Source organism: Agelaius tricolor, unplaced genomic scaffold (genome assembly GCF_023055355.1).
Source record: "Agelaius tricolor isolate 1412-34295 unplaced genomic scaffold, bAgeTri1.0.p SCAF_1, whole genome shotgun sequence".
Classification (NCBI taxonomy): Eukaryota; Metazoa; Chordata; class Aves; order Passeriformes; family Icteridae; genus Agelaius; species Agelaius tricolor.
This window is the reverse complement of record NW_027269261.1, coordinates 556,331-569,468: the sequence shown is the minus strand read 5'-3', so window position 1 is coordinate 569,468 and position 13,138 is coordinate 556,331. Positions and strand designations below refer to the sequence as shown.

The following is a 13,138-nucleotide window of genomic DNA, read 5'->3' as shown; positions in this document are numbered from 1 at the left end:
GGCGATGTGCGCAGTGATGAAAGTAGAATATCGTGCCAATAGCTGCAGGGCTGACTCCTCAAGATAGATTTCTTCCTGCTGTAGCTTCAAAGAGGAAAAGCAACCACGAGTGAGGGCACAGCTAATGTGAAGGCATGAAGGTCACATATTCCCTCTCAGATAAGAAAAACAGCAGATCTGTTGCTGAAGCTGCAGAGGAAATGCAAGGAGCTGTCTGCTTTCCTTACACCTTTCTAAGCAAACAGGGTGTGATCCAGGAAATATCCCTGCCACCCAGCTATACCTGCTCATACTCCTGCTGTCCTTATGGAGAGCACCATCAAAGAGAGGGATGGTTTAATCTCCAATACGTATCAACTTCTATTTTAACAGAGATGTTATTACTAAAATTTTAGAGCCAAGCTCTGCCCTGACTTATCTTGTTTCATAAAGGCTGCACTTATCGCAAAGACAGGACAGAAAACAGCCCCCGGGATCCTGCCTTCTTTAGAGCAGCTTTGCTGAAAGGGGCTGCTTTTGTCCTCTTTCTGTAATTGAGCATGATGGCATCTGCTTTATGGCTGTTTACTTGCAGTCTCCCACAACTTCCCCACCTCCTCTGCACCTGCAATTAGGTTTTCCTGTAATGAACAAATCTAACATTCAGTGAGCAGTAATTTGCAATGTGCCATGCTTGAATCAAGCAAAGAAATAAGCCGGTGTTGTTGTTATAAAGACCTGACAGATGGTAGGAGGGCCCGCCTTTCTTAATCAAGTCATGCTCACTAATCAGAGCTAGCTTGAATTTGTAACAAAAAAGAAACCCTACCAAATTGAGGATTAATGGGCTGCATCCTGACCTCTGGTTAGGACCAGCTCAGGGGTGTCCTTCTGTATCAAGAGGGATAACAAAGATCAGAATCTGACCCACTTTGTGGAGAAGTTGAAAATACCAGTTAGGTCCTACTGTCACTTCCCCCAAAATGAAGGGTTCTCCCATGTAGACGTCTCCCAGTCTAGCTGTAAATATTATTTGATAGTCTGAGCTACAGCATGGTGGATAAGTCATTAGCCAATGAAAATACGCAAAGTTTCATAGTCATTAATTTAATTACAAATGTGTTAGCTGAGCATCCAGCCCTCCAAGCAATGCAGCTGAAACATAGGACGTGAGGGGCAGAGGCTTGACCTTGACCTTCTTCACATTAAGCCTTTCAATTCTAGAGAAGAATGAATGGGTTTCAAGATTGTTTCTGGCAGCAAATAGCATCTCCTGAGTGTCCAGCTTCTGTATGAATTGCATTTGAAAGGCTAAGAAAAAAGGAAGGATTTGCTCTCTACATAGGAATTACTATCCCAAATGAGACTTGGGGCGAGGACAGGGAAGTAATAAAAGTGCTTTTGTGGGACTGATGTTTAAGCACGACTCCTAACTGCACTGCTTCTCTTCCTTTCGCTGTCTTCCAGGCTCACAAAGCAGCTGAGTGCAAATCCTGATCCGCAGCGTCCCCAAACACCCCCACAGCTAAAATGGCGGAAGACGCGGATATGCGCAATGAGTTGGAAGAGATGCAGCGGCGTGCCGACCAGCTCGCTGATGAAGTGAGACCAGTAGCTAAACTGGGAACTTGGGGCTGGGCTTGGTGTGAAACACACAGCCAGAAATAGGAGCTGATCCCACAAAGGATTTCTAGAGCTCTTTTCCATCAGCTTTACACTGAAAGCAAAATTGGAAATGAAATGAGCTGGGGTAAAATTTAATGTTGTGCTCAGTCCAGATTAGGGAATTTATTGATCATGAGTTTGGTTTAGGTATTAGATTGTGCATCAATTTGGCTGTCCTCAGAGCAAAAGGCAGCAATTTAATATTTTCTGAGGATTCCTTCGATTTGTCAAACCTATTAAATGTTAGAAGTCACCAATTAGGTTTCTGAAGAGTCATAGCTTAAAACCACAGGCTTTATTTTTAAAGTGGAACACCTGTGGTTCCGAGCAGCACCGCCACAGCGTGTGAGCAAGGGGAGACAAGGGGAGACTGCAGCTGCCTCGAGGTGTGCTGCATTAGCCATCCTCAGAGCTGGAGATGGAGAGATCACCAGTGCCCTGCTGATGGCCTGATCTGGAGGGGAGGGAAAGAGTGCAGGAAAAACATCCTGTCAGCATGAGCCTGCACATTAGCATTGGAAAGCGTAACTTGCCGAATCTCAGTGGTTTTTCCTATTTTTTTTCAGTCCCTTGAGAGCACCCGTCGAATGCTGCAGCTTGTTGAAGAGGTAAGGACTTGCATTTCATTTCACTTCCATTGTGAGCAGAAGTGATGGAGAGCCTGACACTGGAAGTGGCTTTGTTTAAATTCACATTGCTAGGGCCTGGCCATGGCTTTACGTGCCACTGTCCCTGCTCATCCCTACCCCTCACTAGGGCTGTGCAAGACATTGTTCCCTGGTTTCCAAGGCACCGGTTTGGTCATACCTGAGGATGCACTGAGACAGGATTCTGGAGATAAATGAAGGAAACAGCCTCTGAAGGTGACCTAGAGTCAGGGACAAGTGGCTCAGTTTGCTGCAGAGCTCTGGGAGCCTTGTGCCCGGACCGCTCTCACGTCCTTGGCATAACACTGCAAGAGGGGAGGTGAGAAGGGCCCTTGATCCATTTTCCCAGTCTGCTTTAAATACTTCCCTCTCCATAAACACTTGCAGTTATTTATAGAACATTGGTCAGCACAGCATTTAAATGCTATTTCTTTGTGTATCTCTCAAACATTTATCAGGATTTCAAGGCTCACTCATGAGATGTTCTAGATTGACCACTTTGCAGTTCTCTGATTTCCCATGGTGCTAAGGAAGGGGATCCTCGCTTGGTCCTCAGAGCTAATACCTGCCTGGAGGGAAAAAACCAATTCACTCAGGCCATATTTCACCCTCTCCACAATAAAGGGGTTTAAAAGTTGGGAAATCTCAACTCAGTTTAGTTTAGAGTGTTCAGCTATCAGGTGATGGAAAACTTTGCTGCTGCCTGACAGGACATATTATTTTCAGACACCATGCAAGCCCTGGTGCTGGAGCTGGTGACATTTTTAATCAGGGTCATCAGCACTGACAGTCCCAGTACTCCTGACAACCAGAGGAGTCTCCAGCAGAGACAACGGGAAGAAAATTACATCAGGTCTGGTTCAGGAACAAGAACAACCCCAGCCGTAGGCTTTATGGCCCTGAAATCAATCACCACTGTGAAGATCAATGGAGTCCAGCGGAGACAAAATTAAATTTCCACGTACAGACAGACAGATGGGTCACTGAGCATAGTCAGCATCGCTTCTCCTCCACAAACACTTTAGATCAGGGCCCCTTGCAGCCCAAACACTCTCTTGTCTCACGAGCAATCTGTCCCTCTTTGCTGCTCAGTTCCCTGGACATGCCATTCCTAACCACCACTGACGTCAGCTCTGTGCTGGATGCAGCTCCTGCTGAAATCTACTCAACAACAAGGAAGAGAGGCTCATATGAGTACCCCCACAGCACAAGGCAGGAGAGCCTGCTGCCCCAAAATGCCTGGGATCTAAATAGACAAGGCAGATGATGAGTGGGAAGGAGAGGCAGGAAAGGGAAGTGATTTGCTCGGGGCCAAGCCATCAGTAAATATCAGCCCTGCCTCTCCTGAGCCGTATCTGTGCGGCCTGTGCGCTGCCTGAGTCTTCCTAACATATTGAACCAGCATATTGTGAATGCCACTGGAATTTCAGTACTAAATCACAGCAAATGGCAAAGTGGGAGGAGAACTGGGACTGCTGAATTTACCAATGAATTTATAGCACTCTTCGGAAGAGCTCGGCGTCTCTGGACCTGGCGTTTATTCAGATGCCACAATATCTTCCTGTCCAAATAGAGAAGCTGCTAAAACTACCACTGAGTAGTCAAGGGAGTTCTTCTAAAATGAGCTGAATATTATTTTCACTAAAGTGACTACAGGAGACCTTTAAAATTCTTCTGTGGCCTAAACAGCTGGTTGATTATTCCAATCCCTTTTCCTAGGTACTTTAAAAAAAATGCAGCATTTAGGGAGTGAGAGATTTTATACTGAAAAGACAAATGGTGAGAGTATTTGAAATTGAACTTGCACTGCTCTGATTCAATAATCCCCCAAAATCCAATTAGACTTCCTCACTTAGCAGAACCTGTCTAGTAGACAGAGATAGAAAATACTAGAAAGAATTCTTTTTACTCTGTTCTCTTGATACAGCAGATCTGTTCTTCCTTTCTTAGGAAAAGAATGCCTCCATGTTTAAGCATTATTACTGTGTACATTTGTATGGATTAAACAGGCTGACTGGACTCCATCCTAGAGACAGGAGAGTGCTGTCTATTCAAGGAAGCCCCAGAGCCATGGAAGACCTAATTGCAGGTCATAGCCCAGAGGACACGCCCTGCTTGCCCCAGAAGACTATTCTGAGTTTGGAGACTAAGCCCTGATGCTGTTCCCCAGGAACATGGGCAAAGAAAACCAAGGATGTCATTGTTTCTTGGTTTTATTAGCCAGCTTTGCAAGAAGCTGATTTTTCCAGGCCTGGCACAAGAAGGGAGGCAAGAAGTGTTACAAAAGCAGCCACAGCTTTGCCCCAAGGCAGCTCCGTACTGGAATGGCAGATTCCAAAACCCAGTTTGCTCCATGGTGCCCATTGTGTCTAGGCAGTGCAGTTAATCTGCACTGACCAGTGCTCTTTTGAGCCACTCAGTGCTATAAATACCTGTATTTTATGATGATGCTCTGCAATGTTTGGGCCAAAACATAAAATAAAAATGAAGTGAGGCAGAACAAGTGAGACTAAATACAGTTTGTAGCTGACCTTCTTTTTATGTTCAAGCTTTTTTTCTCTGAGGCAACATTATGCAATGCAGAATATCACACACAGGGAGAAAAGCTGGAATTTTGCTCCCATCTCCCAGTGCCACCATCATGGCCTTTAAGGAAAATCAGTTGCGGTAGTATAGGGAAAAAAGGATGTTTTGTAGCTATGAAGCAGCAAGGAAAAAATAACAAGATCAGTAGTGGTAAAAGCTCAGAAGAAAGCACTTAGGAATGTACAGACAAAAGGGCTGTTTTGTACATTTAAATCCAGACAGGAGTATCTTCTGTCATGTGAGGTGTGAGTGAAGTATCAAAGGTGAAATGCTGAGCTATAAATGTTTGATAACTGGTGCTGCCCTACGCAGGATACTGAACACACAGAATGCCAATTTACCAGCTGTGAGTGTACCCTGACATTTATTATCACAGCCAAATGCTTCTTAGTCTGAAAAAAACAGAACAAAAAGTGCTCTATTAATTCAGAGTTTGGCCCAAACCTTGTCAAAGCTGATTTGAAATTCACCTTTGATATCATTAGACCTATTGGAAGTACTGAACTATTGGAAGTGTTCTCCTCAGAAAAGTGTTTTAACCAGTGTAATTGCACATATCTGGCACGAGGGAATGTGATCCCTAATTCTGGCCTCTCTTCCTCCAGTGTGTTGGCCAGAGGGAGAGCAGATTCACGTGGGCTGGGATGTGCTTTACCAGGCAGAGCAGCAGAGTGTACCTCTTTAATCAGGGAGACATCGGAGCGTTAACAGCGTGAAAGGGAACCTGGAGCAGGAGCTGAGCAAATTCATTGCTACGGATGACTAAAAAATGTTTCTTTGACCACATTTTTGTCTTTAGGGTGTTGACAGTTCTCTTTAGTGTCTGTGGGAAGTGCTAGCAATGTCAGCCTGTCCTGGTACATAATTGTCTGTATTAATTTATTCAAAACAAACTCTCTAATTCTGGATTAAAGCAAAATTCTTCATCGAAGTGGAAGTTTATGTGTTCTTCACATAACTGAGAGTGTATATGTGTCTTTCAGGATACCTCCTGAAATGAAGGGAAAGTCATTTCCAGAGTTTGGATTCTCTATCTGATACATCATCCCCTTACAGCATTAGGAAAATCTTCACTCAGGCTAAACCAAAGTTTGAGTAGCTGCCTTTGGTAGGATAGGACCCAACACACTGTGTTTCTGGAGGGACTGATGAGCCCTTTGAGAAGTCATTCCAATTGTCTTCCCACTTTTATTTCCATCTTGGGAAATTAAGTTCTGTAACAGCAATAACAAGAAATGATACAGCAATGCAATTCCCCTCCAAAGTGCTAGGCAAATTTTAGTGAACATTTTGTTGCTGACATGCTTTGAGTGAAACCCTCACAAAAAATCCCAAGCAAACAAACAAACAAACAAAAACCCAAAGCAAAAGCAACCAAAAATTTTTAAAAAGCTATTACAGAAGACTAAGGATAATGTCTATTAAAGCCTCCAAAAGGGTTCCCAGTAATGCTGTTAACCAGGCTTCACTGAAGCACTGCCAGACTAAAGTATCTATGAGTTGTATTAAGCCCAAAGGTTTAAAATCATATATTCTGGTTCTTTGATTAATAGCTTTGCCAGTGGCCAAATGGAGAACCTGGGCATATGTGCTTCATATAAATGATGCAGAATCCAAACCAGTACTGCTTGTTCATTTGCTTTTATTCAAGCATTAGAGCTGGGCTGAAAGATTGAAGGACATAAACTTGCCTGAAATGTATGGGGTCTGTTTCACCTAATGTGATATATTTTTAAGTTGGAAGTGTTGGCCTCCTGCCCTGAAGGGTCATCTCATGTGCAAAATTATTTTATATATTATATATTTTACCATCTGCAGAATACCTGCATTATGGATAAACAGAGGAACTCCAGGGCTGCAAGTTTAATTCCTCAACATTAGCAATTCTTGCTGTGCCATTTTCTTATAAAGGACAAGAATGTGAGAGGTTGGCTGTGCCATGGCAAAATCCAGCAGTCCAAATTCTCCTCTCAAGTGCAATGAGAAGACAAGGAGACTCAGAAGTTATTCTCAAAAGAGATAGGTGCTACAGATTAAAGAGCTGGATGAAAATGGCATGTGCTTTTCTAGGGTCCTGTGAAAGATGCATTTTTCATCTCTCTGGCCTGATCTACCCTAAGCATTTCACTTTTTTGAGAACCCTTGTTTTGCTAAAATAATACAGGATTGCCTCTACAAGGACTGGAGGGTCTGAAGAGATTCCTCCACTGCACAGGAGGGAAGAAATACTCTAATCCTGACCAAGGTGGGAATTGAACACACAATTTCATAACATCATGGACCCTGCTAGTTCTATGAATTCATGGCTTCCCACACAGGCTATCACTGATATTGGGGAGCACTGGATGTGTGTGGGAATCCTTCCTGAGCCCTCAGGAGCAGCCAGAGCCAAGCACAGCCACTGGGCCCATGGTGATGTGAGTCTGTAACCAAGGACTCAGAGGCAGGGCTGTGAAACCTGTCCTTCTGGACTGGCACTTGACAGCAGAGCTTTCATCACCTCCTGTTCCACACTGTCCCCACAGCCAGCCCAGGTGGCACCTGCTCCACTGAGACCCAGGGGTGTTTCTGTGGCACTGCCAGTGCAGGAAATGCCAACATGCCTGTGTGTGCCCCCCAAACACTCCTGTTGGACACATTTCTCCCCCTCTATTTCTTTAACTGAGGTCTTGTACTTTCCAGAGATGCCTCAGTCTGTTGTCACTGGGGATCAGACACAGAGTGCTTCTCTCCTGCTCAGACATCTGGATGATGAACACATTTTTGGAATAGTTCTGTCTTACAGAGAGGTTTGGGTTTGTGTTATCTAAGATACCAGCCATAATGGAAATACTGAGCTTTTAGAAAAGTCTGGACCTATTTAAAATGCACAAACATGATTTATTTTTTGACTGATTTTACACATTTAATTCTTTTTGGAGGAAAGCTGTAAATTAATGCTTAATAGAAATTTGGAACAGAAGGAGATTGTCACTTGATGTCTGAATCACATCTCATCCTTTTCAGTCACCACCTCTTTATTAGCTTCAATATGCTTTGGATTAGACCACAGACGCAGACAAGTTTATTCATTGCACACCCTTTAATATTTTCACATTTGTGTTAATGCTGTGGCAGGCTGTTTGTAAGAGATACAGTGTTGCCTGATAAAATTAAATGGCATTTATGGTCAGGTAAAGACCAGAAAATTTCACCTCTTTTACTCTGTGTAAGGATTTGATATGAAATATAAACCATAGGGTCTAGTTCCTGAGCTCATCTCCCAGCACATGTCTTGTTCAGGTCACTGGACATCTTAGCTCTATAAAGGTGGTTTGCTTAGATGTTAAACACAGCAGCAAAATAAGGTCAGAGGGTTGAAGAGCAGTAAATATTTCTCAGCCCAACTATGTTTGATTCAGCAAAAAGTTTTGGAGCTCAATATTTGGAAGGGTCCCATGTCAGACTGCACTCTATTTACTGAAACACAAGGTAACTCAGGACCCAAGCAGCCTTCTTGTGCTTGCATGAGTTTCCATGCTTGTTAAAATACATACGAATCTAGGGGGGGAAAAATTCCCTGGTTACCAAGAATATAAAAAGATCCAATAAAAAACTATTGTACAAGCTGTGCTTAGACACAGGGTGCTTAGTGCCCCACAGAAAACATTAGCTAATTAAAGGTGGTTTCTTTATTCTAAACTGGCAAACCTAAGATGAGCCTCGCACCCTAAGTTTCTAAAGGCTGCAAAAATGAAAGCTGGCTGGGATTCAAGTAAATGCAGTGAACTTGAAGGGAGAGAGAGCAGCAGTGGGTTCCTGGTAGATGGCTGACCCGAGGGCAGCAGGGTGCAGCAGACCTGGGGGAAAGCAGGAGGCCTTTTCTGTCCATCTGACAACTCACACAGGGACATTTTACAAAGAGACAGCAAACCAGCCTGCACACATCTGATGCTTTCCCCAGTTTCTGCAGTGATGTAGACATTGCAGACATGAATGGGGGTGCAGGGAGAGGCAGAGAAGAGCACAAGAGGTACCTCGTGTCCCTCTTGAGCCGAGCAGGATCCTCTGGAGGCACAGCACAGAAGCACCAGCAAACAGCCCTGAATGTGGCAGGGCTGGGCTTGTGGCTGGGCCAGCGTGGGCTGTGGGAGCCTGGGAGTGCCCTGTGAGCGTGGGCAGGGCAGCTCATGGCCACAGACACTTCACTGCACCCACAAAAACTGATGAGCAGTGAGAAGGGCAGCTGGCAGGTAGGATAACATGAGGTCCTTGATTTGCCTCCAGGAGTGGTGAAAAGCAAGAGGGTCAGTCAGGAGTTTAGTTTTTGTCCCTGATGTAGCTGTGCAACTGTGGGCATCTCCCTGCCCTCTGCAAAATTGACACCACCACCCCCTTTATCTGTTTCACAGGAGCATGGATCACTTTCTGTTCACAGCAACAAGTAAATTACTGCTGCACATGTCCAGGTAGCTCTGCTGTCAAGCTGTCAGGCCACAGAGGACTTACTTCATCTGTTATTGACATGCAACAGTCAGGAGATCATTCAAGCCATTAATTATTCACAGATATTATCACTGCTCCAAGCACAACAGAGCTGGTTTCCCCTTTGTAATTAAAAAGGAGATAATTTGATGTGTGATATAGCTGAGTACCACAGCACCCAGGAAGCAGAGACACCTGATCACATCCCAGAGTGATGATAACACATAATAAAAATTGTACTTGTGAGAGGTGCCCTACCCCTGGCTTAGGGAGGTGGGAGCTGTGAGTGGCTCAGCTTTGCTCCAACCCTGTACCCAGCAAAGGCAGTGGTAAGATTCCCACTAAGCTCTGGGAGCAGAGGCAGATTCAGTGTGTAGGTGTTTTGAAAATCCTACCTTCAAGCTCAATTCAAAGTCCATTAATGCTAAAGGTGTCTGTAGACTGAATTAAAACTTGGCTCAAACCCATATCTATTAGATCACTGAGCCAAAAAATATGGCTTAATCCTATTAAATATTAGCCTGCTTTAAACTGGATTTCCTAAGTAGGTAAGCTTTCTGACTTCTGTCAGCAGCAAGAGCTGTGCACAAATCACTGTGCCACCTTCCCAAACATGTTTGTGTCATACCTGTTTTCCCTGGGAATTTCTCCTGTGAGATTCACATCCACCTACAATATCAACACCCCCATCCTCCCCTCTCCTGCTTCAGTGGACTTGGAGATGAGCCTTCTCTTTTTAGAGATTACTCTTGTGTAAAGTGGTTGTTTTAATCTCAAGGTCCATGGCTTTGTGCTTTCTGCAGAAGTTTGGTATGCCAGTGAATCCAGAAGGACTGATGGTACAATGGAGAGTACCTAGCTCCTCACACAGTGTCCAGGCACATAAGGCCTTTGGACTGTGCCATCAGCCCCTTGCCATTCCTTTCACTGTTTTTCTTGTGTCTTCCTATGTCCCATACCAAGGGCTGAGTGTTCCCTCACTGATCTCTCTTTCTCTCTCTCTCTCTTCTCCCCCTCTCTCTCCTTACCTTGCTACCACTATTGGGATGTAGAGTAAAGATGCTGGTATCAGGACTTTGGTTATGTTGGATGAGCAAGGAGGTAAGTTCAGATTGCTTCAGTAAGGAAGTATAACCCTTCTCAAAGTGCTGTACTGACTGTGTGCAACCCTGGAAATGAGGGACAGAAAATGCGTGTGGTTGTGCATGAGAACCCCAAAACCTCTTTGCCTTTAGCTTTGTTCTCCAGCAGAGAAAAAATGTACAACAGCTGCCTAAAAGTCTGTACTTCTTTTGATCTGCTTCCCATTAATGTCAAAGAGAGCTGCAGGCTGAACTCAACCAAATCACCATTTGATTTCAGCAAGCTTTGGGTCAAGATCCAGCTACGTGACGAGAAGATTTGCCTCTATAAGTGTAAAATCCAGCATTATTTATGCAGGTGCTAAGTAATTTTCCTACTTAAATCACAAGTGAAAGACATGCAACAATTGCATCCCAAGAGAAGGTAAATGGGTTTAGTTTGTGTAAGATTCAGTTGCTTTTAGTACAGTAGTGAGGCAGTGGGAATGACAGAATTTAAACATTAAAAGGTATTCCACAATCAGCTCATTACAAGTGTCCATATAGGAGGTTTCAGACTTACACTACCTGTCTGCGGATGACAATGACAAAGACAGAGCCTGATATATTCAATACATTCCAGGAAATTACATTTTTTCCCTTCATAATATTACAAAGAAAAGTTAGCCTTCTCTCCCTCTCAATAAAACTAATAAGTCTTCATTTTCCATAGACCCACAGCCCCAGGAAAATGGTGTCTCCAATAAATCAACAGAGCAGAAATTTCTGCTACTCTCCGTCAGACCAGCCCCCCAAAGGCCCTTGTTATTATTTACTATGTGGCAGGACACAAAATTATTATTAGGAAATGTTTTCTGCAGAGGCAATGCTGCGTTACTCATCAAACCTGGACAATGATAATAAGCCAGGGTACAGAATCCTTAGGAAATGGACTGCAGAACACAACAGGACCTTTCCAGTTTTAATGTCCCTGCCTCTCTGACACTATAATGAATGAAAAGTAAAAGTAATAACAGGACCTAAATGGAAAGTCTTTTCTTCTATTTGCTTTTTTTATGTATGTCTCATTGCTTTCCTTCCATATGCCCCATTTAGGGAAAGAAAATTTAACCAAATTTTGTCAGATCGATTTGTCTTGACAAGAAAAATATCACAGAGAACATTTTGTTGTCTTCAAAAAATAATGGCAGTAGAAAAACTATCACCAAATACAGAAAACCAGAAATTACTTATGTTGAAACAGATATGGCAACTGTCTAAATAATGTGTTTTGTTTCAGCAGTGGATTATATGGTTGTAATAAATCACAAATATTGTCAAAGAAAGTATGTTAATACCCAGGTGCGTCTTGCAATGTAATTCACAGGCAGAATACCAGAAACTTTAGTGGCTACTACATATGTTTCTGTTCCTTAACTGCTCTATTTCCACAGACTTCTAGGGAGTTTTTTTTTGTTTTAATCCTGAATTTTCTGGGTTTTTAAATTATTATTTTGGAATTCTACTATTGTTAACCCCTGTATTCAGAAGTTTTCTGAGTGATTCACTCTGTAGCCATGACAGGAAGGACAATGTGAGTGAGCCAAAGAGCTGAGACTGGACACACTCAACTCTCTGGAGTCCAGGGAGCTCAGTATTAAACCCTTATTGAGAGTGAAGCCTGCAATGCTTGTTGTACAGTCACAGATGCAGTTAGTCAATACCTCCAGTAAAGACTCAGGTCTTGGAGCCTCTTTAAATTGGTTATGGTCATGCCTTAAGTGGTTCAGTAAATTTAGCTTATGACTATACAGTGTGGGTTTCTCAAGGAAAACAGCCAAATAATGTTACCAACCCTGAAAATATTGTAACCTTGTACTCTGCTAAATGTTTAATTAAGTTTTCTCCATTTAACCATATGTAGGTGTAATAATTGCTAATTTTTTTTATTTCATTTTAGTGATAAAGGACTTACACTACTGGGCAAAATACACTAATGATGACTTTGAACCCTCTGTAATTAGTGCAATGTGTGCAGCTCACGCAGGTCTCAGCAGATTATCAGATTAGGGAAATCATTTGCTAACACTGCCATGTGATCTCTTTGCAGCTGACTGCACAAGTCACTTAAGATTATTAGGTGTTAAATATACAGAAAACATGACATTGATCTTTGCAGTGGGCGGCAGGCAGAAGATCTAATCTCTGCACTTGCTGGAAGCTCTATTTCTAGGTTTCCTTACAAAATTGCTTGTTTTGAAGTTAAACAGACCTTACATGGAAAAACCTTTCTGAGCCAATTCAACCCAAATAGTGCAAAGCAGAACGGATTTTCTGGTATCAGTGAGCAGAAGTCTCTGGGATCCTAAAGGCAGTAAGCCAAGGTAATTTCCCAATGCCAGGTATTTGTACACCAAAACCAGCCTGGACAGCTGCTCTTGCCCAAAGGTTTAGCACAGCTGGCTGCACAGCAGGTTACAGAGTCTGTCATAACCCACAGAGATCTGGAGCTTCACGAGAGCTCCCGTCTCACAGAGAATGCACTCCCATAAAAGCTCGAGACTCCTCCAGTGCCCTCTGAAGAATGGGAACCTGAGTAGGGAGCCCCTCTACAATCAAGAGTTACCATTTTTTGGGTCAGGTACTGTCACCCAAACCAGTTGAACACAGCTCTTCCCCCAGGGAGCCCACAGGAAGGAGCCAGGAGTTTAGATTTTCCTTGCTGGGTTTTTTCCG

General features: G+C 43.4%; 1 protein-coding gene across 2 annotated transcripts in view; it reads left to right on the top strand.

The window, feature by feature from the left end:
- SNAP25 (synaptosome associated protein 25) overlaps positions 1 to 13,138 on the top strand; it is a 60,536-nt gene that overhangs the window by 30,098 nt on the left and 17,300 nt on the right. For both annotated transcript variants that reach the window (XM_071437991.1, XM_071437913.1), the window contains exons 2-4: positions 1,447 to 1,581; positions 2,211 to 2,252; positions 10,394 to 10,442. In XM_071437991.1, the coding sequence (XP_071294092.1) occupies positions 1,510 to 1,581; positions 2,211 to 2,252; positions 10,394 to 10,442 (163 nt within the window). In that variant the 5' untranslated portion in view covers positions 1,447 to 1,509. The remainder of the gene's footprint in view (positions 1 to 1,446; positions 1,582 to 2,210; positions 2,253 to 10,393; positions 10,443 to 13,138) is intronic.